This window comes from Peromyscus californicus, unplaced genomic scaffold, assembly GCF_007827085.1.
Source record: "Peromyscus californicus insignis strain IS unplaced genomic scaffold, ASM782708v3 Scaffold_10__1_contigs__length_136768540, whole genome shotgun sequence".
Classification (NCBI taxonomy): Eukaryota; Metazoa; Chordata; class Mammalia; order Rodentia; family Cricetidae; genus Peromyscus; species Peromyscus californicus.
This window is the reverse complement of record NW_026294391.1, coordinates 117,262,240-117,285,803: the sequence shown is the minus strand read 5'-3', so window position 1 is coordinate 117,285,803 and position 23,564 is coordinate 117,262,240. Positions and strand designations below refer to the sequence as shown.

The 23,564-nt window shown below is 37.5% G+C and overlaps 1 protein-coding gene across 1 annotated transcript in view; it reads right to left on the bottom strand.

The window, feature by feature from the left end:
• Window positions 1-754: 754 nt before the first annotated feature.
• The window catches only part of LOC128117716 (transmembrane 9 superfamily member 2-like), a 58,112-nt gene continuing 35,302 nt past the window's right edge, over window positions 755-23,564 (bottom strand). The window contains exons 13-17 of the mRNA XM_052749951.1: window positions 12,447-12,606; window positions 11,158-11,306; window positions 7,257-7,368; window positions 2,242-2,413; window positions 755-765 (exon numbers count right to left, since the gene is read on the bottom strand). Coding sequence (XP_052605911.1) covers window positions 755-765; window positions 2,242-2,413; window positions 7,257-7,368; window positions 11,158-11,306; window positions 12,447-12,606 — 604 coding nt within the window. The remainder of the gene's footprint in view (window positions 766-2,241; window positions 2,414-7,256; window positions 7,369-11,157; window positions 11,307-12,446; window positions 12,607-23,564) is intronic.

Sequence of the window (23,564 nt, the reverse complement as noted above, 5' to 3'; positions counted from 1 at the left end):
TCTATACCTTGCCACGTGGCTTGTGGCTTACCGGTACTTTACATCTTCCTTATCCTGATGGCGACTGGCAGTGTCTTCTCTCACCCAGCTTCTTGTTCTCTCAATTCTCCTCTCTGTTAGTCCCGCCTATACTTCCTGCCTGGCCACTGCCAATCAGTGATTTATTTATTGACCAATCAGCAACACATTTGACATACAGACCATCCCACAGCAGGTCTTAAACTGGTATCACCTGAATATGGGGAAACTACTATGTATCTAATATATCTAATAATATATCTAATAAATATATAACCCAGTAACTCATGGAGAGAGATGGGATGATCCAAAACAAGATATATGAGGGTCTCAGACTCCATCCACAGACATGGTTAATGATCAGTCTCACAAGCAATATTGGAAGAAAGCAGCTGCTAAAGAAAGCAAACCTAAAAGAGTTTATTCTGTATGCATGTACACACTTCTCTATTGAAAATGAGGACAAATTGATCTCTGCTATTGAAAGTCAGGCTAGCTGTTGCACTTATAGAAAGTGAGTAGAAAGAGGCCCAGTTGCAGCTCTAGAGCTGATGATCAGGTATTGCTGATCTATGTGGGTGCTAATTACAATGGTGTTTCATTTTATGATAACACATCAAACTATACTTATGGTTCATATGCATAATGCTTTTTCTTGTACTGCTGGGGACAAAAATCAAAGTTGGTCTTGAACATGCTACTCAAGTGCTCTGCCACTGAGCTACACTCCTTGACCCTATTTGCATACTTTAGGGGAAAAAATAAAGAAAATAACATGCAGAATTGAGTTAGAGTACAATGATGAAAGTGCTCTGGCCTTCCATTGTGGATAGAACTGCTGGTAACTAAGTGATGACAGGTGCCCTAAAAAGTCTTTACTAAGGAGATGGTTCCAGCAGTATAACAAAAGTAATCCAAGTTTTAGATATACTTTTAAAAGATGCCTAGTTTATCAAATAATGTTTGCCTTTTATGAAGGATTGTTCATATTTGTGTGTGTGCACCTATGTGTGCAGTATATACAAAAATGTGTGTTGTGATAGAGTGGATGAGAATGGTCCTATAGACTCAATATTTGAATGCTTAGTCAGCAGGAAGTGAAACTCTTTGAAAGGACTAGAAGGATTAGGAGGTATGTCCTTGCTGGAGGAAGTATGGTCTTGTGGGAGTAAGTATGTCACCAGGGGATGGGCTTTGAGATTTCAAAAGCTCATGCCAGGCCCACTCTGTCTGTCTCTGTCTCTCTCTCTCTGTCTGTCTCTGTCTCTGTCTGTCTCTGTCTCTCTGTCTGTCTCTGTCTGTCTCTCTGTCTCTCTGTCTCTGTCTCTCTGTCTCTGTCTCTCTCTCTCTCTCTCTCTCTCTCTCTCTCTCTCTCTCTCTCTCTCTCTCTCTCTCTCTCTCTCTCTCTCTGCCTGTTGCCTTGCATCAGAATGTAAAGGTCTCAGCTACTTCTCCTTCACCATACATGCCACCATGCTCCCTGCGATGATAACACTGGACTAACACCTGTACTCAGGTCCTTATGCTTTAGACACTGACCCACTTCCCCAGCTCCCAGTTTTCATTTTATGTATTTCCTGAACCTGAATGAATGCTAACTCTGAGAGAATACTTAAATTTTCCAATCTGTCTTATATAAATATTATCTAAGCTACTAAAACCCAAATTTAATGAGGCAAGTTAAAACATTCTTTTGTGTTGAGAAGGTCTAATGTCTCTGCAACTTCACTATATCTTCAACTAGGCCATTTTATAAGACATTTCATTTTTTCACCTGATTCAAGAACTAAACATTTGAACCACATTTGAACCAAAATAATAATTGTCAACTTACTAATCCTTACAAGTATATACATCTTGTCCTTGACATTAAATTGCTTATATGACCAAATAATTAATCTAATTTTAATAATTCAAAAGGAATTTAAATCTATTAATTTGAGTATTTGGAGTCTATTCAAAGTTGATTACATTTAACCCATTCTGTGGTTCATAACACATCCCTGCTGATTAAAATTATGCACAAGGAAAAATCTTACAACGAAATGTGTAAGGTACATCTCAGGCCTCACAATCTTTGATGCCAAAAATGTATGAATGAACGAGATGACTTTGTTCCATATTCCTTCCTCTAATGGTTAATTGACATTTACTAGATTACAAATGTCTCTAAGACTGTTTTAGAGAATCTAAAATATACTACATAATTCTGTTGTCACTTACCTGTGAAAAGGAAGAAAACTAGCACTAGGATCAATGTGTACCCAAAGTACATAAAGGTACTTCCAATGCCAGTGACTTGAAGTTTGCTAAAGAAGTAATGAATTGCATATACAAAAATATAAAAAGATGTAAAACTGCTGGTCAAAAAGGCTCTCCACCACCAACCACAATCCTGTAAAAATATAAAAAAAATACTTAGGTGAAACATTAGCTATAAATGGATAAGCAATTATTTTTATAACAGAAGATGGACTCTAACGTTATTAATTAAAAGTAGCAAAATGTAGTGGCTGGAGAGATGGTTCAGTAGTAAAGAGCACTGGCTGCACTTGCAGAAGACCCAGGTTTGATTTCCAGCACCCACGTGGTGGCTCACCATTCCATCTAATTCCAGTTCCAGAGAATCTGATGCCCTTTTCTCACCTCTGCAGATACTGCCCACACGGTGCACAGGCACACATGCAGACAAAACAGTCATACACATAAATAATAAAATAAAAATTTCTAAAACTATAAATAAAAGTTGAAGTTTCATAAGCAATTTGATAAAACACATAATTGTGTCATGTTTGAGATGCTCTAGCTACTGTAAATTCTGTTTCCAGGGATATCACATATGTCCTCTTAAGCATGGAGTTAGAATTCAAGAATGCTATTTTAAGACTGCCTCAGCCTTGGAAGGCATTCAACTCAGCTTCCTTTACTGACAGACTTATGCTGTACCCAGTTTGGAGTCTCTGTAGTAACCACCATCTACTACAAAAACTAAGTCTCTCTGACCAAAGCTGACAGCAGCACTGATCAATGTTAATAAAAATATTCAGGAGGAAATATGTCAGGCACATCTTTCCCAGTAAGAAAAATAGTAGCAATGGCTTCCCAACTATGTTCAATGATCTGACCAAATAGGATGTTGACTAAGTTTATTATACCAAGCATGAATTCCCTCCTGTTGAGAATATCTCAAATCCAATAAAAATTAATACTTGCCACTATTGCACTAATGGGCATATGCTCTTCCTGCCTGTTTGGTATTATAACATGAAGGGTCCATAGCTAAGGAAGACTGCTGATGAAAATCCTCCTTCAGCAGTCTCTCTATCCTCTTTCACTGCTATAAGGACCAGACAACAGGAAGGGAGGTTCCAGGTCAGTTTTAGCTCAATTTATCTATATCCTATGACCAAATGACTAATATTAGTGGGCAACCAATAGTAGTGGCAAGAATCTGTACTGTTTAGCCCTAATGTGACACCTATATAAGCTTACCTCTGAGTCTCAGGTGACATGGGAATAGGGAGCATAAAAATAACAGTCAGAGGAAGGAGCAGAGTATTATGGAGTGCTTGCTACTGTCCATGACATGGTCACTGCACTCTTGAACTCTTAGAATGGTGATTATCAGCACCAGATATATGTAGTCATATTAGGTATGTTTTCAAGGTCAAACAGAGATATATTTTAGATAGACAGGTCATCTTCAAACACTTTCTGAATTCTCTTGTTCTACAGAATATGGCATTTAAGATGTTTTAATCACATAATTTTTTTTCTTTTTTATGACTATGAGACATGCTTGCTCCTGGCAGCACCAATCTACTTCAAAGAGGATGATGGGCATTGAAGAAACTCCATATGGAGTTTACTTTCATTGTGGCAAAAGATAGCCACTGGGCAAGAAAGTGCCCTTGCCTCGACTGCTCACAGTATGCTGTCCAAAATGGACAAGTAGGACACAAAAGAAAGGACTGCAGATCCTTGCCAACACAAGGTAGGAAAGCTTTTTAGAAATCCTGCTTCACAGATGAGTCTGTCAGATATGCTAGACCTGTAGGCCGAAGATGGATGCCCCAACATTGCAGAGAAACCTCAGGTGACTGTCCAGGCAGCTGGCTGTTTCTGTCATAACTCACATTTTTTGAAAGTCACTTTTTTGCACTTCCTGTTTAACTAGGTAATATTATTTCCTTCTTAGGTCTCTGAAGAAGCTGAAGATTAGATAGCTATAGTTATAGCTTTCCTTGTTAACGAATTCAGAGAAGAAACTCACTAAGAGGTGTAAAGTGTATAAGTTTGAAAGACATCAAAAGATAGTTTTTGGTTGGTAATCAAGTTAGGATAGAAAGTGAATTAGGTATATTTTGGACTCAACAAAATGGAATAGATAATGGAGTATTTTTGCTGAATTTGTCAAATGCAAATGGACTAGACATTGTTGATGTGTTTATTGCCTGTGTATATTGTATATAGTTATTGTATTTATTGTATATAGTTTTTCTTATATTAGTTATAATTTTTTATTTTATACAAAAAAGGGGAAATGTGGTGATATTTTATTTGTGCACCCCCAATAAAACTTATCTGAGGATCAGAGAATAGAGCCGGCCACCAAACAGGAATGGTGGCACACACCTTTAATCCTATCACTCTGAGAAGCAGAAATCCATCTGGATCTCTGTGATTTTAAGGCCACACTGGAAACAGAGCCAGGCAGTGGTGACACACATGTTTAATCCCAGCACTTAAGATCTCATACCTTTGCTACCAAGTATTTGGGAAGCACACACACCTTTAATCCCAGCACTAGGAAGGAAGGAAGATGGCAGGGCACAGAAAGGCATATAACGCATGAGTAAACAGGAAGTCTCGCTCTGGAGGCTGAGGAGTTGATAAGGTGAGGTTGGCTGTGGCTTGTTCTGTTTCTCTGATCTTCCAGCTTTCACCCCAATATCTGGATCCAGGTTTTTTATTAATAAGACCATTTAGTAATTCGTCTTACAGACATGTACAACACTAGGACTATTAACATTTTATCACAGAAGGGAAGGGATCACAAGTTCCCACCCTCACCAAGTATATAAATGAAGTTAAAGATTGCTAGAAAATGGAGAGGTATTTTCTTCAGTGGTATAACCACTGGTAAGTCACCCATGTTCCTATAAATAATCCCTCACCCGTGCTCCTGTAGTTAACCTTAACTAATCTCTATGGGTTACCAAAAAGCAAACATATGACAGTAAAAGGGGAACTAGTTGGGAAGAAGGATATCAATAGGAGTGGAGCGGGCACAAAAGAAAGAGTTACAGCATAAATATGAACAAATATATTATATAAAGGAAAAGCTCATGATTGGGCAGTCATGTTGTGAGGCTTTGTGGGTATAGCTTCTGACATTATTAGGAGACACAATCTCACAGCAAACTCCCTGATCCTCTGACTCTTACAATCTTTCTGTCAGCCTCTTCCCCAGTGTTTGCTGAGCCTTGGGCACAGGAGTATTTTGTAGATGTATCTATTAGGACTGGGCTCCACAACTGCATTTTGATTGATGTGATTTGCTGTAGTGTTCTCCATCTGTTGCAAAGAGAAGTTTCATAGACATGCCAAAGTGGATGGGGGAGGGGAGCCCATGAGGCCTCAACCCTACACAAAGACAACTAAGAAACACTAAGAATAGGGGAAACAGTCTTTCCCCAGGAAGAGTGCACCAATTGGTTATTTCATACCAAATGGTTAGCTCTGAAAACATGCGTACAAATAACATTATACAGACTGAGCAGGTTAGGTTAAAGGATTTATATGTACATACATACATGCATATATACATATATATGCATGCAAAAACAATTTTAAAAAGAGGCTACAAATTTGAAAGAAAACAAGGAGAAGTAAATGGGAGGGTATTCAGGGAGGAAAGGGAAAGGAGAAATGTTGTAATTATAATCTAAAAAATTAAAGATAGAAAAAAAAGTTCACAATGAAACCCATTATTTAAAAAATGTTATACTATGTCTAGTGGTGCCTTAGGTCAGATACAAGAAAAAGTACTATAGATTTAAGATGGACCTTAAAGCCGGTGGGATTTTCTTTCACTGGCTAAATTCAGGATCCATGGGGGACATGACTGAGATCAATATGCAGCCTGGTCTTGCCATGCCCCATGAACTATGTCTTTTTCCCTTGCTCACTGTGACGTGTCTTTTCTCTGTAATAAACTTTAGCATGTTTGCTGATGTTTGGTACCATGAGTTCTTCTATTTAATTATTGAGGTTTAAGATGCTCCAAATATCTTCTAAGAAATAAAAATATACCCATGATATGCTTGTTTCTTTAGGCTCATTAGTGATTGTTACACATTCTCTTTGTGATAAAATGCACCAGAGAATTTATCAGTAGCTAAGTACAATACATATTTAATTATATATTTTATATCTATAGCTCAAGAACAAAATGCTGCAAAGCAACAAGTATTATAATCATTCTCTTAACTATTCCTTGTAACCTTCAGACACTGACATTTAACTACAATAAGATGATGATTTATGAAATTTGACCTAACCCTAGTGCTAACCCTGAAACAATGTGAGGCTAGAGAGATGTCTTAGCAATTAAAAGGGTATACACACACACATACACACACACCAAACAAATATAAATAAATAAAATCATTTAAAAAAGAGAGACAGAAAATAAACAACAGTTTACTACACCACCAGTCATTCAAGTATTATCAAAGAGAAAAAAATGAGGATGAAATAAAAAGAACTATTTACAGTAATATATTAGAAGAAGCAAAAAGGACATGCAACAGGAACCTCAATTCCACAAAATTCAATCCTGGCTGATGCTCCAAAGAAACCTTTAATTATTTTTTTTAATCACTATACTAGGTCTTTTACATGTCTAAACTAAAATTAGTCACCTACCACCATATTTTTAAACTCAAACCAGCCCCCCAACTGCCATATTTTTTCAATGTTAACTGAATAACAAGCAGAAATTATAGGAACCACACAAAGAGAAATTGCTTTCTTTTTTAATCTTGCATCAAAAGTAGCACTCAGTAGCTACATCAAAGTCAAAATATATCATTAGGAAAGCATAATATAAAACTTATTCCAAGTAGTAAAAGTCATGATGTTACTATGTATTTCAATACCCTTCTGAGCACACACTCTACTTCCAATAATATAAGTTTAGAACACTTAAGTAACATTAATATCTATGTGTTTACCTCAGCACACAGCCGAAAATAGCATAGCAGAACTGTAACTTCTGAACAGGAAATCAGAATAATTAAAAAGGATAAGAAAAGGAAGGCAAACAGGTAGTACATATGAGGAGACCTAAAAATAAGCACAAGATTTAAATTTTTAATATTACATAGAAAAAGATTAGTCCAAATCTATACAAAAGACTATCACACAATTCTTTGATTTTTTTCTTCCTCCCCTCCCCCCCCTTCCTTGCTCCTCCCCTTCTCCTCTCCCTCTCTGAAATAAGGTCTCTCTACATAACTCTGGCTGTCTTGGAACTCACTATGTGGAGCAGGCTCATAGAGATCTGCCTGCTTCTGCCTCCCAAGTGCTGGGATTAAAGGTGTGTGCCACCATAGCTGGCCAGCCTTTAAACTCTTTATTCCAAGCCTCCATCCATCCACATAGTAGTAAAAGTAATCTCTTACTAACATAGTTTCAGATTTTAGTCCCATCTTCTCTGGATACAAGTACAGCCACTTACCCATGTTTACCTGTTTACATAACTAAGTTCTTACTTGAGACTCATCAATATCTCTACACACATTTAAATTGTCATTTTAGAAATGAAAAATTTGTAAATGCTATAAATGCCACTAAATACATTATATATTAGAAAATGACAGACTCAAATATGTCCTTGCCTTTGAAACTCTAAAGACACCTCTTCAAATATGTCTTCATAGTATGTCACATAAAATTCTATTAACTAATCTTTCAAGCATACATCTTTTAAAAATATGTATGTTGGTTGTATTTAGGATAAACCAAAAGAAATAAATGACTACCTTTATTATTATAAGGCTGAGCTGATTATGTTTTTAAAAGCATCCAGAAACCAAAAATCCAGGTATATGCCTAAAATCTCAGTTACTCAGAAAGCAGAGATAGGAGGATTACAAGTTCAAGAGCAGTTTATGTAATTTAGTGAGGCTGTCTCAAAAGTAAAAGTAAGAAAGAGGACTGTGGATAAAACTCCGTGATGGAGCACCTGCTTTGAACACATAAAGCCCTAGTTTCAGTCTCTAGTACAATTATTAATTAATTAGCTATGATTAATTTTTAAAGCTGAGAATATTAAGAAAACCATTAAATTAATAAATACTTCATTTTAAGTAAAATATGAAATATATATTTCAATGTGAGGATAAGGAGCAAGGTTAGAAAGAACTGTTCTATAATTAATAAACATGTACAAGTTGTACACACTCTTTTCAATGCAGAAAATTCTGATTCTCATTTTGACACCTTTTTAGACAAATTTTCTTCTGAAGTTGAACCTAGGGCCTCCGCACTCTTCCACTGAGCTGTATAATCAACTGACGGTCTCAGGTTCTACTGCTTACCTTTCAAACCAGTTTGTCACAATACTAGTTCAAAAGTAAGTCCTTAGACTGGACATGACTAAATCTAATTTTCAAGGACTTAAAAGATTTGTTTAATCCCAGCTCTTGGGAGGCAGTGACAGGAGTATCTCTGAGTTGGATGCCAGCCTGGTCTACAGAGCAAGTTCCAGAACAGGTTTGTTTGAAAGACTATTATGGTTAAAAAAAAAAAAACTATAAAAAAACACAGTTACTGCATTTTACTTCTTTTTTTAAAACTAATATTTTTAAAAGATATTTCTTGTGTATGTGTGCACACATGTGTGTGCACAGACCGAAAGAGGCAATTAGATCCAGTGGAGCTGGACTTACAAGCAGCTATGGGCTGTCTAATGTGGGTGCTGGAAACAAAATTCAGGACTTCTGGAAGAGCAACAAGTGCTCTCAACCACTGTTACTCCAGCACTGGTTTTTTACTTCTCATTGCCTTTGTCCATCTCCAAACCTCTCCATAGAAATATGGTAGCTGGCCAGTTTCTAAATCCAGTTAAGAACCAGAAAGTAAGATAGGAGTAAAGCCAGCATGGTGGCATACGCCTTTAATCTCAGCACACAGGAGGCAGAGGCAGGTGGACCTGTGATTTCCTACAGAACTAGTTCCAGGACAGCTAAAACTACACAAAGAAACCCTACCTTGAAAAAAAAAGAAAGGGGAGATATGGAGCGAATGAAAGAGATGTCATAATGCTAAAGCAGTAAAGCTCTTGCACATATTTTTGGAGGCAGGGGCTTGCTATATGTAGGCCAGACTCGTCTTCAAGCTCTTCCTCCTTCAGCCTCACAAACTGCTGGAATGGAAGGGGTTCCAGGCATTTGCTATCACATAGAGCTGGTTTTTCTTCTTTCCAGTGTTGGGGATAGAATCTAGGGCCTTGTGCACCCTAAGCAAGTACTCTCCTACCAAGCTACAACCCAGCCCCAGCTATCATGCTTTTAAACAGAAAGCAAATTACTTATTTTGCAAATACATATAGCCATCACATTATTATAATTCTTAAAGCACAACAGATTATAAAAGGTAGCAAATAAAACGGTCTAAGAAACAAGCATTCTGATACCAGAACAAATAGCTGACAGGAGGAAAACAGAAAAGGACTATGTATAGCTCAGTACACATGAAAACTCCTAAGCCACATTATCTTCACATTGATTTTAGCAGAGGAATTCTACATAAATATTTCTTTGGAAGGCCAATATGAAAACATAAAAATCAGATCTCCCCTTTCCATATTTAGGTACCTCCCACCCTAGGGTTTCCATATTTAGGTACCACCCACCCTAGGGTATCCAGACCCCTGACCTCTCACCCTAGGGTTTCCAGACCTCTGACCTCCCACCCTAGGGTTTCCAGACCCCTGACCTCCCACCCTAGGGTTTCCAGACCCCTGACCTACCACCCTAGGGTTTCCAGATCCCTGACCTACCACCCTAGGGGTTCCATACCTCTGACCTCCCACCCTAGGGTTTCCAGAACCCTGACCTCCCACAAGTTTCAGTTAGAGATCAGCTTCTCTAAGTCATGTAAAACAGCTTACCAAGAGGGTAATTTTTAAATTTCCATTTGTGTGTGTGTGTGTGCATGAATTCCACTGCGCATGTATGGATGTCATAGGATTACTTGTGAGAGTCAATTCACTCCCTCCACAGTGTGAGTTCCATGGATCAAAGAGGTGGTCAGGCTTGGCAGCAGTCCCCACACTTACTGAGTAATATCACTGACCTCTATTTTTTTTATTTATGTGGATGTCTGGTATGTGTGTGTGTGTGTGTGTGTGTGTGTGTGTGTGTGTGTGTGTGTGTGTGTGTGTGTATGTGCCCACAGAGGCTAGCAGAGTCTGTCAGATCTACTAGAACTGGAGTTACAAGAAGTGGTGAGTCACCTGACATGGGTGCTGGGAACTGAACTGGGTCCTCTTGAGGAGCAGCAAGAGCAGCAAGCAACTTTTAACTGCTGAGCCATGGTTCCAGGCCCCACCCCTGGTTATTAACTTTTTAAAGTAAGTCTTTATAGAGAATTCCATAAGAGTCATGTTAAAAAGTTGTAAATTATATCTGTTCCCAAGGAAATTACCCTAGGTCAAACTGTTATTTCCTGAATACAGTAAAGATAGATGAAATATTATACAATTTAACCTCTTTGAAATATAAAAAGTTAATCAACAAAACTAAAACTGAGGTTTAGGTATGTAACTCAGTGTCAAGGTTCTTACTTGGTATGAAGAAAGCCCTATGTTCAATCCTACCAACACAAAACTTCTAGTCGTTATAAAATATGTATATTACTATAAACTAAAGCCATTCTACTGTGCTATAGAACATTAGAACTTATTGATTTAATTTTATTTGGTACCCATTATACATCTTCCTTGATTTTATCTTTGAACATCATACGCAAGTCCTGAACTATTACACTATTACTGAACTATTACTGTATAAATATGCACTAACATTATGTATTAAACTAAACTTGAGTTTACTGAGATGTGATACTCACCAAATATGGCTTAGAATGTAAGAAAGTTGGAGAAAAATACAGCCAAAGGGTAAGAGACTACTGAGTATAATGGTAACGGTTGGTTTTTTAAAGAAATTCCTTTTGGGACTCACACGAGAAGTCTCTTGTGTTTGAACTGGAAACTCAAACTGTTTAAAAATACATGAAGCAACAATAGGAGTGAATGAAACAAATTCACAGTCACAATGATAATACAATACACAAGCTTGAACCTGAACAACACATGAATGTCATGTGGGCTAGGACTAGATCACCACCATGCGATAAAAGTGTACTGTAAACAGGAATGAGATACATTTTTATATATAGTTTTTAAGGATTTAGTAGTTACATAAAATTATAAAAAGTAACAGGTAAAATGATTTTTAAAGTATATTTTATTTGATATAACAGGAGTATAATTTATTTGATACAACAAATATTATCATTTGAAGTCAGGTGTGATGATTTACACACAGATATGTGTCACCAAACCCCATTTTTGCTAGGGATTGAACCCAGGACTTCCTTCATGGTAGCCAAGCCCTCTATCAACTGATCTACACCTGCAGCCCTGGGTATTTACCTTTCCAAATACATTCCAAAGGAGATATTTGACAAGATTTACTTGTGATTATTCTAATATAAAATAGATATGTTTAAAAGCTCCCTCCAAATTTACCTAAAAATTTACCTTTTAAATAAATTTATCAATGAATCTGTCAACAGTGTTCAATTTTTTTCTTTTTCCTGCTTTCTATAGAACTCCATTTCCCATTTCATTGAGGTTTGTTGTTGTTGTTTGTTTGTTTGTTTGTTTGTTTTGCTTTCTCCCTGCAACCTCAAACTAGTTTTCTGCAGTCCTCTTGTAGAATGGCCACATTTAGTCTTTTGGGGGCATCTGTTCCTTTTCTCCTATACATAGAATTAGGCTAACTTCAAATCTGTAACTGAACATCCCATTTCTCAATTGTATCTTTGCTCTCTTCTCCCATTATAAAAACATTTACTTTCCAAAGTAGTTTATGTTAGCTTTTCTATACTATGTTCTTTTAATTTTGTTCATGAGAGATAAAAAGGAATGCAAATGCCCTATGGTATGGGAAGTATATTAAACAGTATCTTCTAAAATGCTACTGTCTTTTACTTATCTTTAAATCTTCAGTTCAAAAATTATTATAATGTTGTTTTCAGTGGTATTTTTGTATTTTATATATATATATAGCATATACACAGTGAAATATTTCAGGCATCACTCAAAAGTCAAAAGCAGTGTTCTGAAAGTTTACCTCTTCCTTTTTCCCGAAGTACACTCCCAAAAATGTTAGTGGTGTTGAAACACCAAAGCACACTGCAAAGACACTTGCCAGTGTACCAAAGGATACAGCAGCTGATGAACCTTCCATCCAAAGACTTAGATTCATAATAAAGATATCAGTGAAGATAATTCTGAGGAAGGGGGGGCGTTGGAGAATATCATTACACAATATACTTCCAGGAAAATGTCATAAACATATTTAATGCAAATATCAGAACATTCTTTTGGTGAGAATAGTTACAATGTTAAACCCTAGAAACATACTACATCACAATGCACAAATTGGTCCTTGAGCTGAGACTTAAACATGCTCTCATGCAACAGTAATTTGTTATAGGACATGATTTAGAGATCCTCTCATCTTTATATCTTCAAAATCTAGCAGAAGTTAAATAAGGTATAGATTAATATATCAATATACAATATAATGAACCCAATGAAGAAACAACATATATGGAAAACAGACTTTTGGAACCTAGACTGAAATAGGCTGCATGATGCACTCAAAATCAACATAACAACTGTCAAATGAACTAGCTACATCACCAGGCAATATTAATTGTGTCTCTGTTTGTTCCAGATAAATTTGTGTACTTATAAGAGTAAGGGTCAGTGTGGGGATGACTATAATTGTTTTAGAATACCCAAAAACAAGTTGAAAAAGTATAGACAGAGAGTAACTTATGGAAGTCTCTGAGCACTGAGGAAAACAGACTTCATTCCATCAAAATCCAGGATGAACTAAAGAGGTATTTATCCCGTTTAAAGACCATCCTACTTTCAAGAGTTCTTTCTCACTTTTCCTTAATCTATGTTTGCCCTGCTCAAAAATACAAATAAAAAATGAGCTGAAGAGGTTTAAACTCCAATTTGTTATAATTAAATGCAATTTCTCAGGAAGATTAATGTATATGTACATGTGTTGGGGGAGTCAACCTATGGGAAAAGATGACAAAACAAAGGAGCCAAAAGTAGAGTCTGTATAATGTGGTAGTTAAAACATAAAAGGGATTGCCATAAAAGATATAAAGACCTAACTAACTAGAGTCTGACTAAAGATAGCTTATTGAACTCATCATGTATTTGAATCTGCTTCCTTTTTAAAACCTTGATAAAATTATAGTAAAGGGATTATAAGAGGTCACAATTGCAAAAGTTTAGAGATATAGGGAAGAAAAACTTTGGAACAAATTTTAGCTCTAGATAGTGACTGGAAAAATAGTAACTAAGTCAATAATGGGAGAAAGCTGCCGTCCAACCTCACAACAGGGAAAGCTGAGAGGCAATGGTATTTATATTGAGAGCTTCAAAAAGGCTGAGGAATGCTCAGAGGCCAAGTCCTTCTCTAAGAATGCGTAGAAGAGACTTATGAAAGTCAGCCTAAGAAGTTAAGAAGTTAAGAAACCTACAAATTACTGTTCCCACTAGTCACAGCCCAATAATGTCCCTTCCCCCACCTCAGCAGAAGACTTCTTGTGAAGAAGCCTTCAAACTCAGGAGAATGATTTCAAAAATCTATCATAAGGCATCCTTGGAGCAATTAGCAGAGATATTACAACCATAAAACAAGAAGAGGAAATTTTAAGGACTTTTGAGGTAATAAAAGAGCTCTTGGGAATTAAAAATATGACAAGAGAAATTAAAACCTCAATAAAATGGTTAAGAGATGGATCTGATAAAAATGTCTTAAAAAAACAGCACAACAGAACAGCAAAAACATAACAAGAGGACAATACCACATACAAAAAAAAATAGATGAATAACCCAGAGGGCAGGAATTAAAGGCATGTGCCACCACTCCAGGCTCATAACAGGCTCTTTCTATGGACCTTGTTTGAGACAAATGTCTACCTTTGACTATCCTCTGAAAACATCTCTATAATAAGGTAACTATCCCTGAACTCTCCCAGCAATCATATCCATCACCAGAGAGAGGGAACGTATTAGTAGTCACCCCATGATACACAACCAGTTAAACATTGATTCTACTTTTCAGGAAATAACTTCCATTTTAAGCTCTCTGAAGGTCCATTCCAAAAACTAGAAGTCTAACGTTGCCTTCATATTTGCTATCTCTTTTCAATGCCTTATTCAGGAACACTGTACTGGATACTTTCTCTTTTTCAATTATGTTACTTCATTATTTTTAAACTAATTTCTACTATTTGTTCTTTCATTTTACTATTTGTCCTTCACTATCCCTCACCCCCGCTTGCATTTAAGATCTTTTATAGCAATGTGCTTTCAGTAGGTATATCTACCTACTCTTTAAATGGTTATATTTTCCTGTAAATACAACTTCAATTTCTCTCAAACAATAACAAAACCTCTACTTCACATCTTTAAAATGTTGGTGGCGCACGCCTTTAATCCCAGCACTCGGGAGGCAGAGGCAGGCGGATCTCTGTGAGTTCGAGGCCAGCCTGGGCTACCAAGTGAGTCCCAGGAAAGGCGCAAAGCTACACAGAGAAACCCTGTCTCGAAAAACAAAAACAAAAAAAAAAAAAAAAAAAAAAAAAAATGTTTTGCATCTTATAAGGAAGACTGGTTTTCCATGATTTAACCATACTCCTCAAAACACTTTTAATACCTTTCTGCTTTAATGAATTTGTTTAGCCATAATATTCCTTTGCCAAATTTCCTACTGTTGAGATTCATTTCAGCTGTTATCATTCCTTAACCAGAAAATTACTTCTCACTTGACAAATCATAACCTCATTTCTTAGACATAAACTCAATTAAACCATCTCAACAGTTTTCCTTTAGGAAGTATGCTCTAGAATGTTAATATGAGGTTAAATAAATCTATAACTATTCTGCAACATCATGTTTTTGCATCCTGAAAATTTCTTCCTATGTCAACCTTACTATTTCTAAACTTTTAATAGCATGATAAGCAGAACATCTAGAGTTAAACTTGAGTCACCTGGGTCCCCCTTTCACGTGAAACAGTTATTTACATATTCATAAAGTATCTACTGATGTTCACAGATAGATAAACAAAAAACTTGCTTCTAAAAAAAGATTATTTAGTGATAGTCAAAGACAAATTACAATGCAACATGAGAAATACTAGGGCAGAATAATGAACAGAGGGAGCTAAGAAACTAGAAAAGGACAAAACATTTTACAGCTCAAAAAACAATTCCATAATCCATCAGTTCATTTATTTCTCCAAACAACATTGCAGCATGGTTACTACAGGCAAGGAAATGGATATTCAGAGAAGCTATGGGACTTACCAAAGTCACTCAACCAGTACTGAATGTTACAATTCAAGCTTTCTTCCAGTTTAATGTCTCAATATATACCCATCAAATCATGTTGCTTCTTCCTTGTCTATCACTTTATGTTTTCTTCTGCAGTGCTAGGCCTTAACCCAGGATCTTTTATAAGCTAGTCAATCGCTATTTTATCATTGATTTATACTTTTAGCCTAATATTTATCACTTTTAGGGTTACATAGAGGAAAAGCTATTACTAGCATATAGTCTTATTGAATATAAATCTAAATCCATTTATAAAATGAGAAACTGAAATTCTCTTTCAAATTAGTATATTTTTTTTTTTTTTTTTTTTTTTTTGGTTTTTCGAGACAGGGTTTCTCTGTGTAGCTTTGCGCCTTTTCCTGGAACTCACTTGGTAGCCCAGGCTGGCCTCGAACTCACAGAGATCCGCCTGGCTCTGCCTCCCGAGTGCTGGGATTAAAGGCGTGCGCCACCACCGCCCGGCTCAAATTAGTATATTTTGAGATAAGAATTCTAGTACTTTATGATGCTTATCATCTGCACATACCATATCTGGTTTATGAATTTAAAACTGTATTCTCTTTTCTAGTACTGTGTAGAAAACAGAAACTATGTTTATCTCTCAACTCATAGAAAAATTGACTCATAAAAGACCTAAAACTCTGAGGCTTCTGCAGGACAATATAGGGGGAACTGATTCAAGATTTATGAAGAATAGGACTCCAAAAGCTCAGAAAACAGTAACAAGATTCGATAAATGGGATTACATAAAATTAAAATGCTTCTGCACAGTAAAAGAAACAATCAACACAATGAAGCAACAGTCTGCAGAATGGAACAAAATCTTTGCCAAATATTCAACTGACATATAACATACAAAATTAAAGCAAAAGACTAGCTAATCCTACTAACAATGACAATGGAGATGTTCATATACTTTTCTATTTTTTCCTTTTTTTAAAAACCATTTTTAGGGTTACAGTTTTGCTATGTGTAGCACTATGCATAGGAACCAAACTATACAATCACCCCCACGTACTCATAAGAAGATGAATGAAGAAAACTGTGGTATTTTATCCAAGCAATAAAGAAACGTAAAATTAGATTGGCAGGAAAATGGGTGGAACTGAAGTTTAACATGTTAAGTGAAAAAGCCTGTCCCACAAGACAAGTATGTTTTCTTTCATGTAAGGAAGGGAAGAAACAGAGATGAATTACAAGATACATAGAAAATAACAAAATGACAAGTGTCAATCCTGATTAGTATTATGTTAAATGTAAATTAATGCCATAACTTAAAGAGAGAAGTGCCAAGAGTAGAGGAGGAACGATAGGAGCAGAACATTTTGAAGAAGAGAAGGGAAAGGAACAAAGAAATAAGGACTTAACTAAGAGGCAGGTTCATATTCATTCTCCAGAAGGGCAAAAAGAAGGGAGTTAGAGAATGTGTTACAAGATGGTGCTGTATCTCAGCAATAGAGTATTTGCCTAGCATATATAAGAGCTTGAGTGTTCTCAGCATTAAAAAATAAACAAACAAAAACTGTTTTTCTGAAAAGAAGACAAAACCTGAAAATACTAAAGGGAATGGAACATAAAAAATAAAAATGCAGGGAGATAGCTTGGCATTTAAGAGCACTGGATGCTCTTCCAGAGGACCTAGGTTTGATATCCAGCACCCACATGGAAGCTAACAACCAGCTGTAATTCCAGTTCCAAGGGCTCTGATGCCCTTTTCTGGCCTCTGTACGCACTGCACACCTGTAGTGCAGAGGCTTACATGCTGGAAAACACCTACATACACAAAATTAAAATAACAAAAATGCTTGGGGAGGGAAGATAAGTGAGATAGGAACACAAAAGGTGGGCAAGGAAAAGAACAAATAGGAGTTCCAAAAGATCTATTTTAAAGATCTATTTAAAGAAATATACTAAAAACCTAACATAAAATGACATTTGGCAAATTAATTCATAATTAATATAAAACCTGTGAGAATTTAGTCATCACACATGCATAAGCAGCATTGTGTAGTACAGTGACTTGAACGATACTGCTTGGGCCTAAATTCTGCCCATGCTCCCATGGATGGCCATATACTGAGATACATACATTTAACACTAACTGTAATCAGTGGGTTATAAAGAGAAAGAGACAGTATGACCTTGGGAGGGTGATGTGGGAAATCTGGGAGAAGTTGGAAGGAGGAAAGGAATGGATATCATCAAAATATACTGTATCTATGCATGAAATTCTCGATAGATACCAAAGACAAAAATTTTAAATCATTTGTTTGGGGAATGTAGAGATGCTTAGCAGTTAATAGTGCTTCCTGAACTGGATATGGTGTAGCATACCTGTAAGGCCACAACTTGGGAGGCAGAGATATGAAGATACTCGCAAGCTTGAGGCCAACCTGGTTTACATAGCTAGTTCTGAGCCAGTCAGGACTACCAAGTGAGACTGTGTCTCACTAATAGTAAGAAACTCCAAACAAGCCAGTCTGTACAGCGTGAGCGCTAATCAAGTCTGGGCTGCCCATGGTAAGTAAGACCTTGTCTCAAAAAGGAAACTAAAGGACCAATGGCATGACTCCTCCAGTAAAAGTGGCTGCTGCACGAACCTCATGACCCAAGTCAGTCCCTGGATCCCACACTGGAAAGAGAGAACTGACTCCCAAAAGTTTTCCTCTGATCACACTCATGCTGTGGCATATGCATACCCACACTTTCACACACACACACACACACATCATTTACACAGGTGTGTGCATGTGCTCATGTGCACATGCATACCCACACTTTCTCTCTCTCTCTCTCACACACACACACACACACACACACACATTTACACAGGTGTGTGCTTGTACTCAAGTGCACATGTATACCCACACTTTCTCACACACACACACACACACACACACACACACACACACACATTTACACAGGTGTGTGCTTGTACTCAAGTGCACATGTATACCCACACTTTCTCACACACACACATCACTTACACAGGTGTATGCATGTACTCATGTGCACATGCATACACACTTTCACACACACATCATTTACACAGGTGTGTGCATGTACTCATGTGCATATGCATACAAACACACAAATAATAAAAAATAAATAAAATTGTAAAAATAGAACAGGAAAAAAAGAGAAGTGATTCCTGTTCTTCAAGAGGACCCAACTTTGGTTCCTAGAATCCACATCCATCTGGCAGCTCACAACTGCCTAGAACCCCAGATTCTGGAAATCTGACACTGTCTTCTGGCTAGTGCACATGACAGCATTCACATGTGCATACTAACACACAGGCATACAGACATGCATATAAAATAAAATTTTAAAAAAGCATTTTTACACAAGTAAAAAGAACAGGAAAGCAGGAAATGGAAAATAAAAAAGATGTAAGAACCCATGCCGGCAGTGAGAAATGTGAGAAAAAAACAATTCACACTACAGAGCCCATAAAAGGGTCAGAAACCGATAACAGCAGGTATTCTATGAGTAACAGGAAGAGGTGGGAAGTGACTAAAGGAAGAGAATTTTGTGAAATTCTTTTGAGAAGTAGATACTTCTATCACCTCCCTCCCTCACAGCAGATATTTGGAGGCTTCTTCTCTGGGCTAGAGAACACCAGACAGGGCAAAAGAATTGGCTACTATACTCAGAAATATTTAAGTAGCCAAATGCACACTAACCTTTGCAGGTTTAGACACTTTTTTTCCTCCCACATACCTCTTAGAAGACTAATCATCAGATAGTAACACCTCAGACAGGAGACTAGAAAATACATCTCTTGGAAAAGTGACCAGACAAACATTTAAACCCTAAAGATAATGTCCTAAGAGGTTTCCAGGAAAAAAGAAAGAAAAAAATAAGGTGACGCATGATAGAAGCAAGATACTCAATGACCTCCTCTGGTCTCTACACATGCCCATAACACACACACACACACACACACACACACACACACACACACACACACACACAGTAAATTAAGACAAAACAGAAACTAGAAACTAGAGTGTCTGGTTCAACTCACAGAGAAGTTCTGAGTCTCCACATGTCCCTATATATTGGTAGTGTTTATTATTTTATTCCCACACATTTAACAGGGTCTCCCTATGTTGCCCAGCCTGGCCAAGACCTCCTGACATAGAATATGCTGGCCTCAAACTTGAGGTGATCCTCCTGCCTCAGTCTCCTAAACGCTGGGATTGTGACATGTGCCATTATGCCTGAGTATTCCCACATATACATATATATAAATATGCATACATACATATACATAAATATCAGCAGTTGTTAGGCCTTTGAAGAAGACATGAAAAATAGAGGCTAAAAACAATTTTCAGACAGGGAAAGTAAACTTAAAAGAAATGACACTATCCAGCAAAAAGAATATGCAGTTAGCTCATTAGTATCTTAACCCATGAGACACAGACAAGATGTTTGGGTGTGTGTATGAGAGAGAAATGTACCCTGTAGGCTAAGGTGCTTCAACATTTGGTCCCCAGTTGGTGGTGATGTTTGGGGATGTTATAGCACTTTTAGGAGGTATGACCTTGCTAGAAGATGCATGTCTGCTGTGGGATGGTCTTTCTGTATGCTGTGAATATGTGTTGTTCTCACTGGTTGATAATAAAGCTGTATGGCCAATGCCAAGGCAGAATAAGGTTAGGTGGTGCAATCAAATTGAAGATGGAGAGTAAGAAGGGCAGAGTCAGGACAGACACCAGCCAGCCAACGAGGAAGCAAAACATGTAAAAACTGAGGTAACAAGCCACAAACCATGTGACAAAGCATAGATGAGAAATATGGGTTAATTTAAATATAAGAGCTAGTTAGTAATAAGCCTGAACTACGTGGCCAAACATAAGTAATATAAGCCTCTGAGTGATTATTTGGAAATGGCTATGGGATGGAGCAGGACAGAGAAAAGCCTTTGTTTAACATATCACTGGAGAGGGCTTTGAGAATGTATAGCTTTAGCCTACTTCAAGTTTGTTCTTCCTCTGCTTTTGTACTTGTGGTTGAAGATGTGATCTCTCAGTTTCCTGCTCCAGGCACCTGTCTCCATCCCTCCTTATCACTGTAGACTCTCCCCGTGGGATCATCAGCAAAAACAAAAGCAAAAGCAAACAAAACCTTGTCCTTCCTATAAGTTGCCTTGCTCATGTTTTATGACAGCAATAGAAAAGTAACAAAATATACATGCTAAGTAATTGTTGTGTCGGTAATACACTTTTCTGGCCCTGACAAGCTATATTTTAAAGGAACACTCAGAAAACAAAAAGATGCTCAATGTGGTGATGCACATATGTAATTTAAGTACTTGAGAAACTGAGACAAGAAGATTGACTCAAGTTTGAGCCTGGCCAGGGTAACATAGCAAGACTTTGTCTCAAAAACAAACAAAAAATGAATAAATTAAAAACTCAATAGTGATAATGGAAAAGAAGCAGTAAAAAATTCGAAATCTAGAAAGTGGAACAAAAGCTGGGTGTGGTACTTCAAATCTCAGTACTTGGGAGAAGAGGCAGGGGTTGTTACAAACATGAGGCCAACTGGACATACATAGCAAGTTCCAGCCCAGCAAGGGCCACGTAGAAGTGAGACCATGTCTCAACAAAACAAAACAAATTCAAATCAGCCCGGGGAAAGATCTCAATAGAAAAGCACCTTCCTTGCATGTACAAAGCTTTGGTTTTAATTCCCAGTTCTGCAAAAAAAATAAAATAAAAAAATTAAAGTAATATAATTCATACAAAATAAAAAGCACATCTATAAAAGAAAGCATTGATAAACAGGACACATCCATGTTCATGTCTTTTGCTATACAAAAGACAAGCACTACAAGAAATTGTTATAAATTCTATGTCAGAGAAATCACTTATATACATAAAAAATTTTCAAAATATGACAAGAAAGAAACAAGATAGGACTGGTTATGGATCTCAATTATTAGAGCACTTGCCTAGCAAACACAAAGCTCCTTCGGTCCCCAGCACTGCATAAAGCCGAGTGCAATAGTGAATATCTGGAATCCTAGCACTTGGGAAGTAGAGGCAGAAGAGTGAGAAATTCAGGGTCATCCTTAGACACATGGCAAGTTCAAGGCTAGCCTGGGTGACAAGAGACTCTACCTCAAAAAAAAAAGTAAATAACAGAAAAGAAAAAACAAAAGAAACTAGTAGATAGGAATTGTGGCATGTGGCTAAAAATCCCAGCACTAGAGGACTGTCTTGGGGTTTCTATTGCTGTGAAGAGACACCAGGACAAAGCAGCTCTTATAAAGGAATACATTTAATTGGGCTGGCTTACAGTTTCAGAGGTTTAGTTCATTATCATCATGGCAGGGAACATAGCAATGTACAGGCAGACATGATGCTGGAGAAGGAGCTGAGAGTTCTCTATCTGGATCCATAGGCAGCAGAAGCAACTGTGTCCCACATTGGGTGGTAGCTTGAACTTAAAGCCCATCCCACACTGACACACTTCCTCCAACAAAGTCACACCTACTCCAACAAGGCCACACTCTCTATGGGCCAAGCATTTAAACACGTGAGTCTATGCAGGCCAATCCCATTCAAACCACCACAGGGACTAAAAATGGAAGATTGTGGGCAAGGGGAGTGGAGAAAAGAACCAATTAAAAATGAGTAAAGATAGCCAGGCGGTGGTGGCGCACGCCTTTAATCCTAGCACTCTGGAGGCAGAGCCAGGCGGATCTCTGTGAGTTCGAGGCCAGCCTGGTCTCCAAAGCGAGTTCCAGGAAAGGCGCAAAGCTACACAGAGAAACCCTGTCTTGAAAAACCAAAAAAAAAAAAAAATGAGTAAAGATTGTCGTGCTGTCAGTGGCTCACGCCTTCAATCCCAGCACCCAGGAGGCAGAGTCAGGCAGATCTCTATGAGTTCGAGGTCAGCCCAGTCTACAGAGCAAGATCCAGGACAGGCACCAAAACTACACAGAGAAACCCTGTCTTGAAAAAAAAAAAGAGTAAAGATTTGGGCCTGTGAGATGACCCAGTGGATAAAAGCACTTGCTTTGAAATCTGGTAGCCTGAGTTTGATCTCCAGAATTCACATGGGAGAAGAACAGAACTAGTTCCTGCCTGTTGTCTTCTGACCTCTGTACACACACCGTGGGACACTTTTGCCCTTGAACACACTCAATAAATAAATGAACATATATGTGTATATATATATATATATATATATATATATATATACACACACACACACACACACACACACACACACACACACACACACACATACGCACTTGTAATGAAATTTTAAAAACGAATAAAGATTTGAATTGACACTAGCCTAGCATGTGCAGTGCTCTGGGTAGCACTAGGAGTGAGAGGGGGAGAAAGGAAGAAGAAGAAGAGGGGAAGGAGAGAGGGAGGGAGAGAGGAAGGGAGGGAAGAGAGGAAGGAGAGAGGGAGGAAGGGAAGGAAGAAAAGTGGTAGTCTTAGGAATAGAAAGGAAGAGCTGAGTAATTTATAAGCAATAAAAAGAATGGATTCAGTGAAAAGGTAAAATAGATGTCCAAGGGAGGAACAACAACAGATTGTGCCAGGCTGTAAAAGAAACGAGAAGGGAACAGAAAGGATCACAATAGTGGTAAAGTGTCCTTCCAATCATAGTTTAAGTGTTATTGCCTTTGTAAAGTCTTCCCAGGTGGGCCGAACTGAAGCCGCCTTTCCCTCCACTGAACCTCCACTATATTTAATACATACTCTTGTAACCCCTTGTCTTTCTACCAAGTAGAATTGTTACTAGTTACTATTTTACACACGTTTTCATTCCTTCCTCCTATCTCA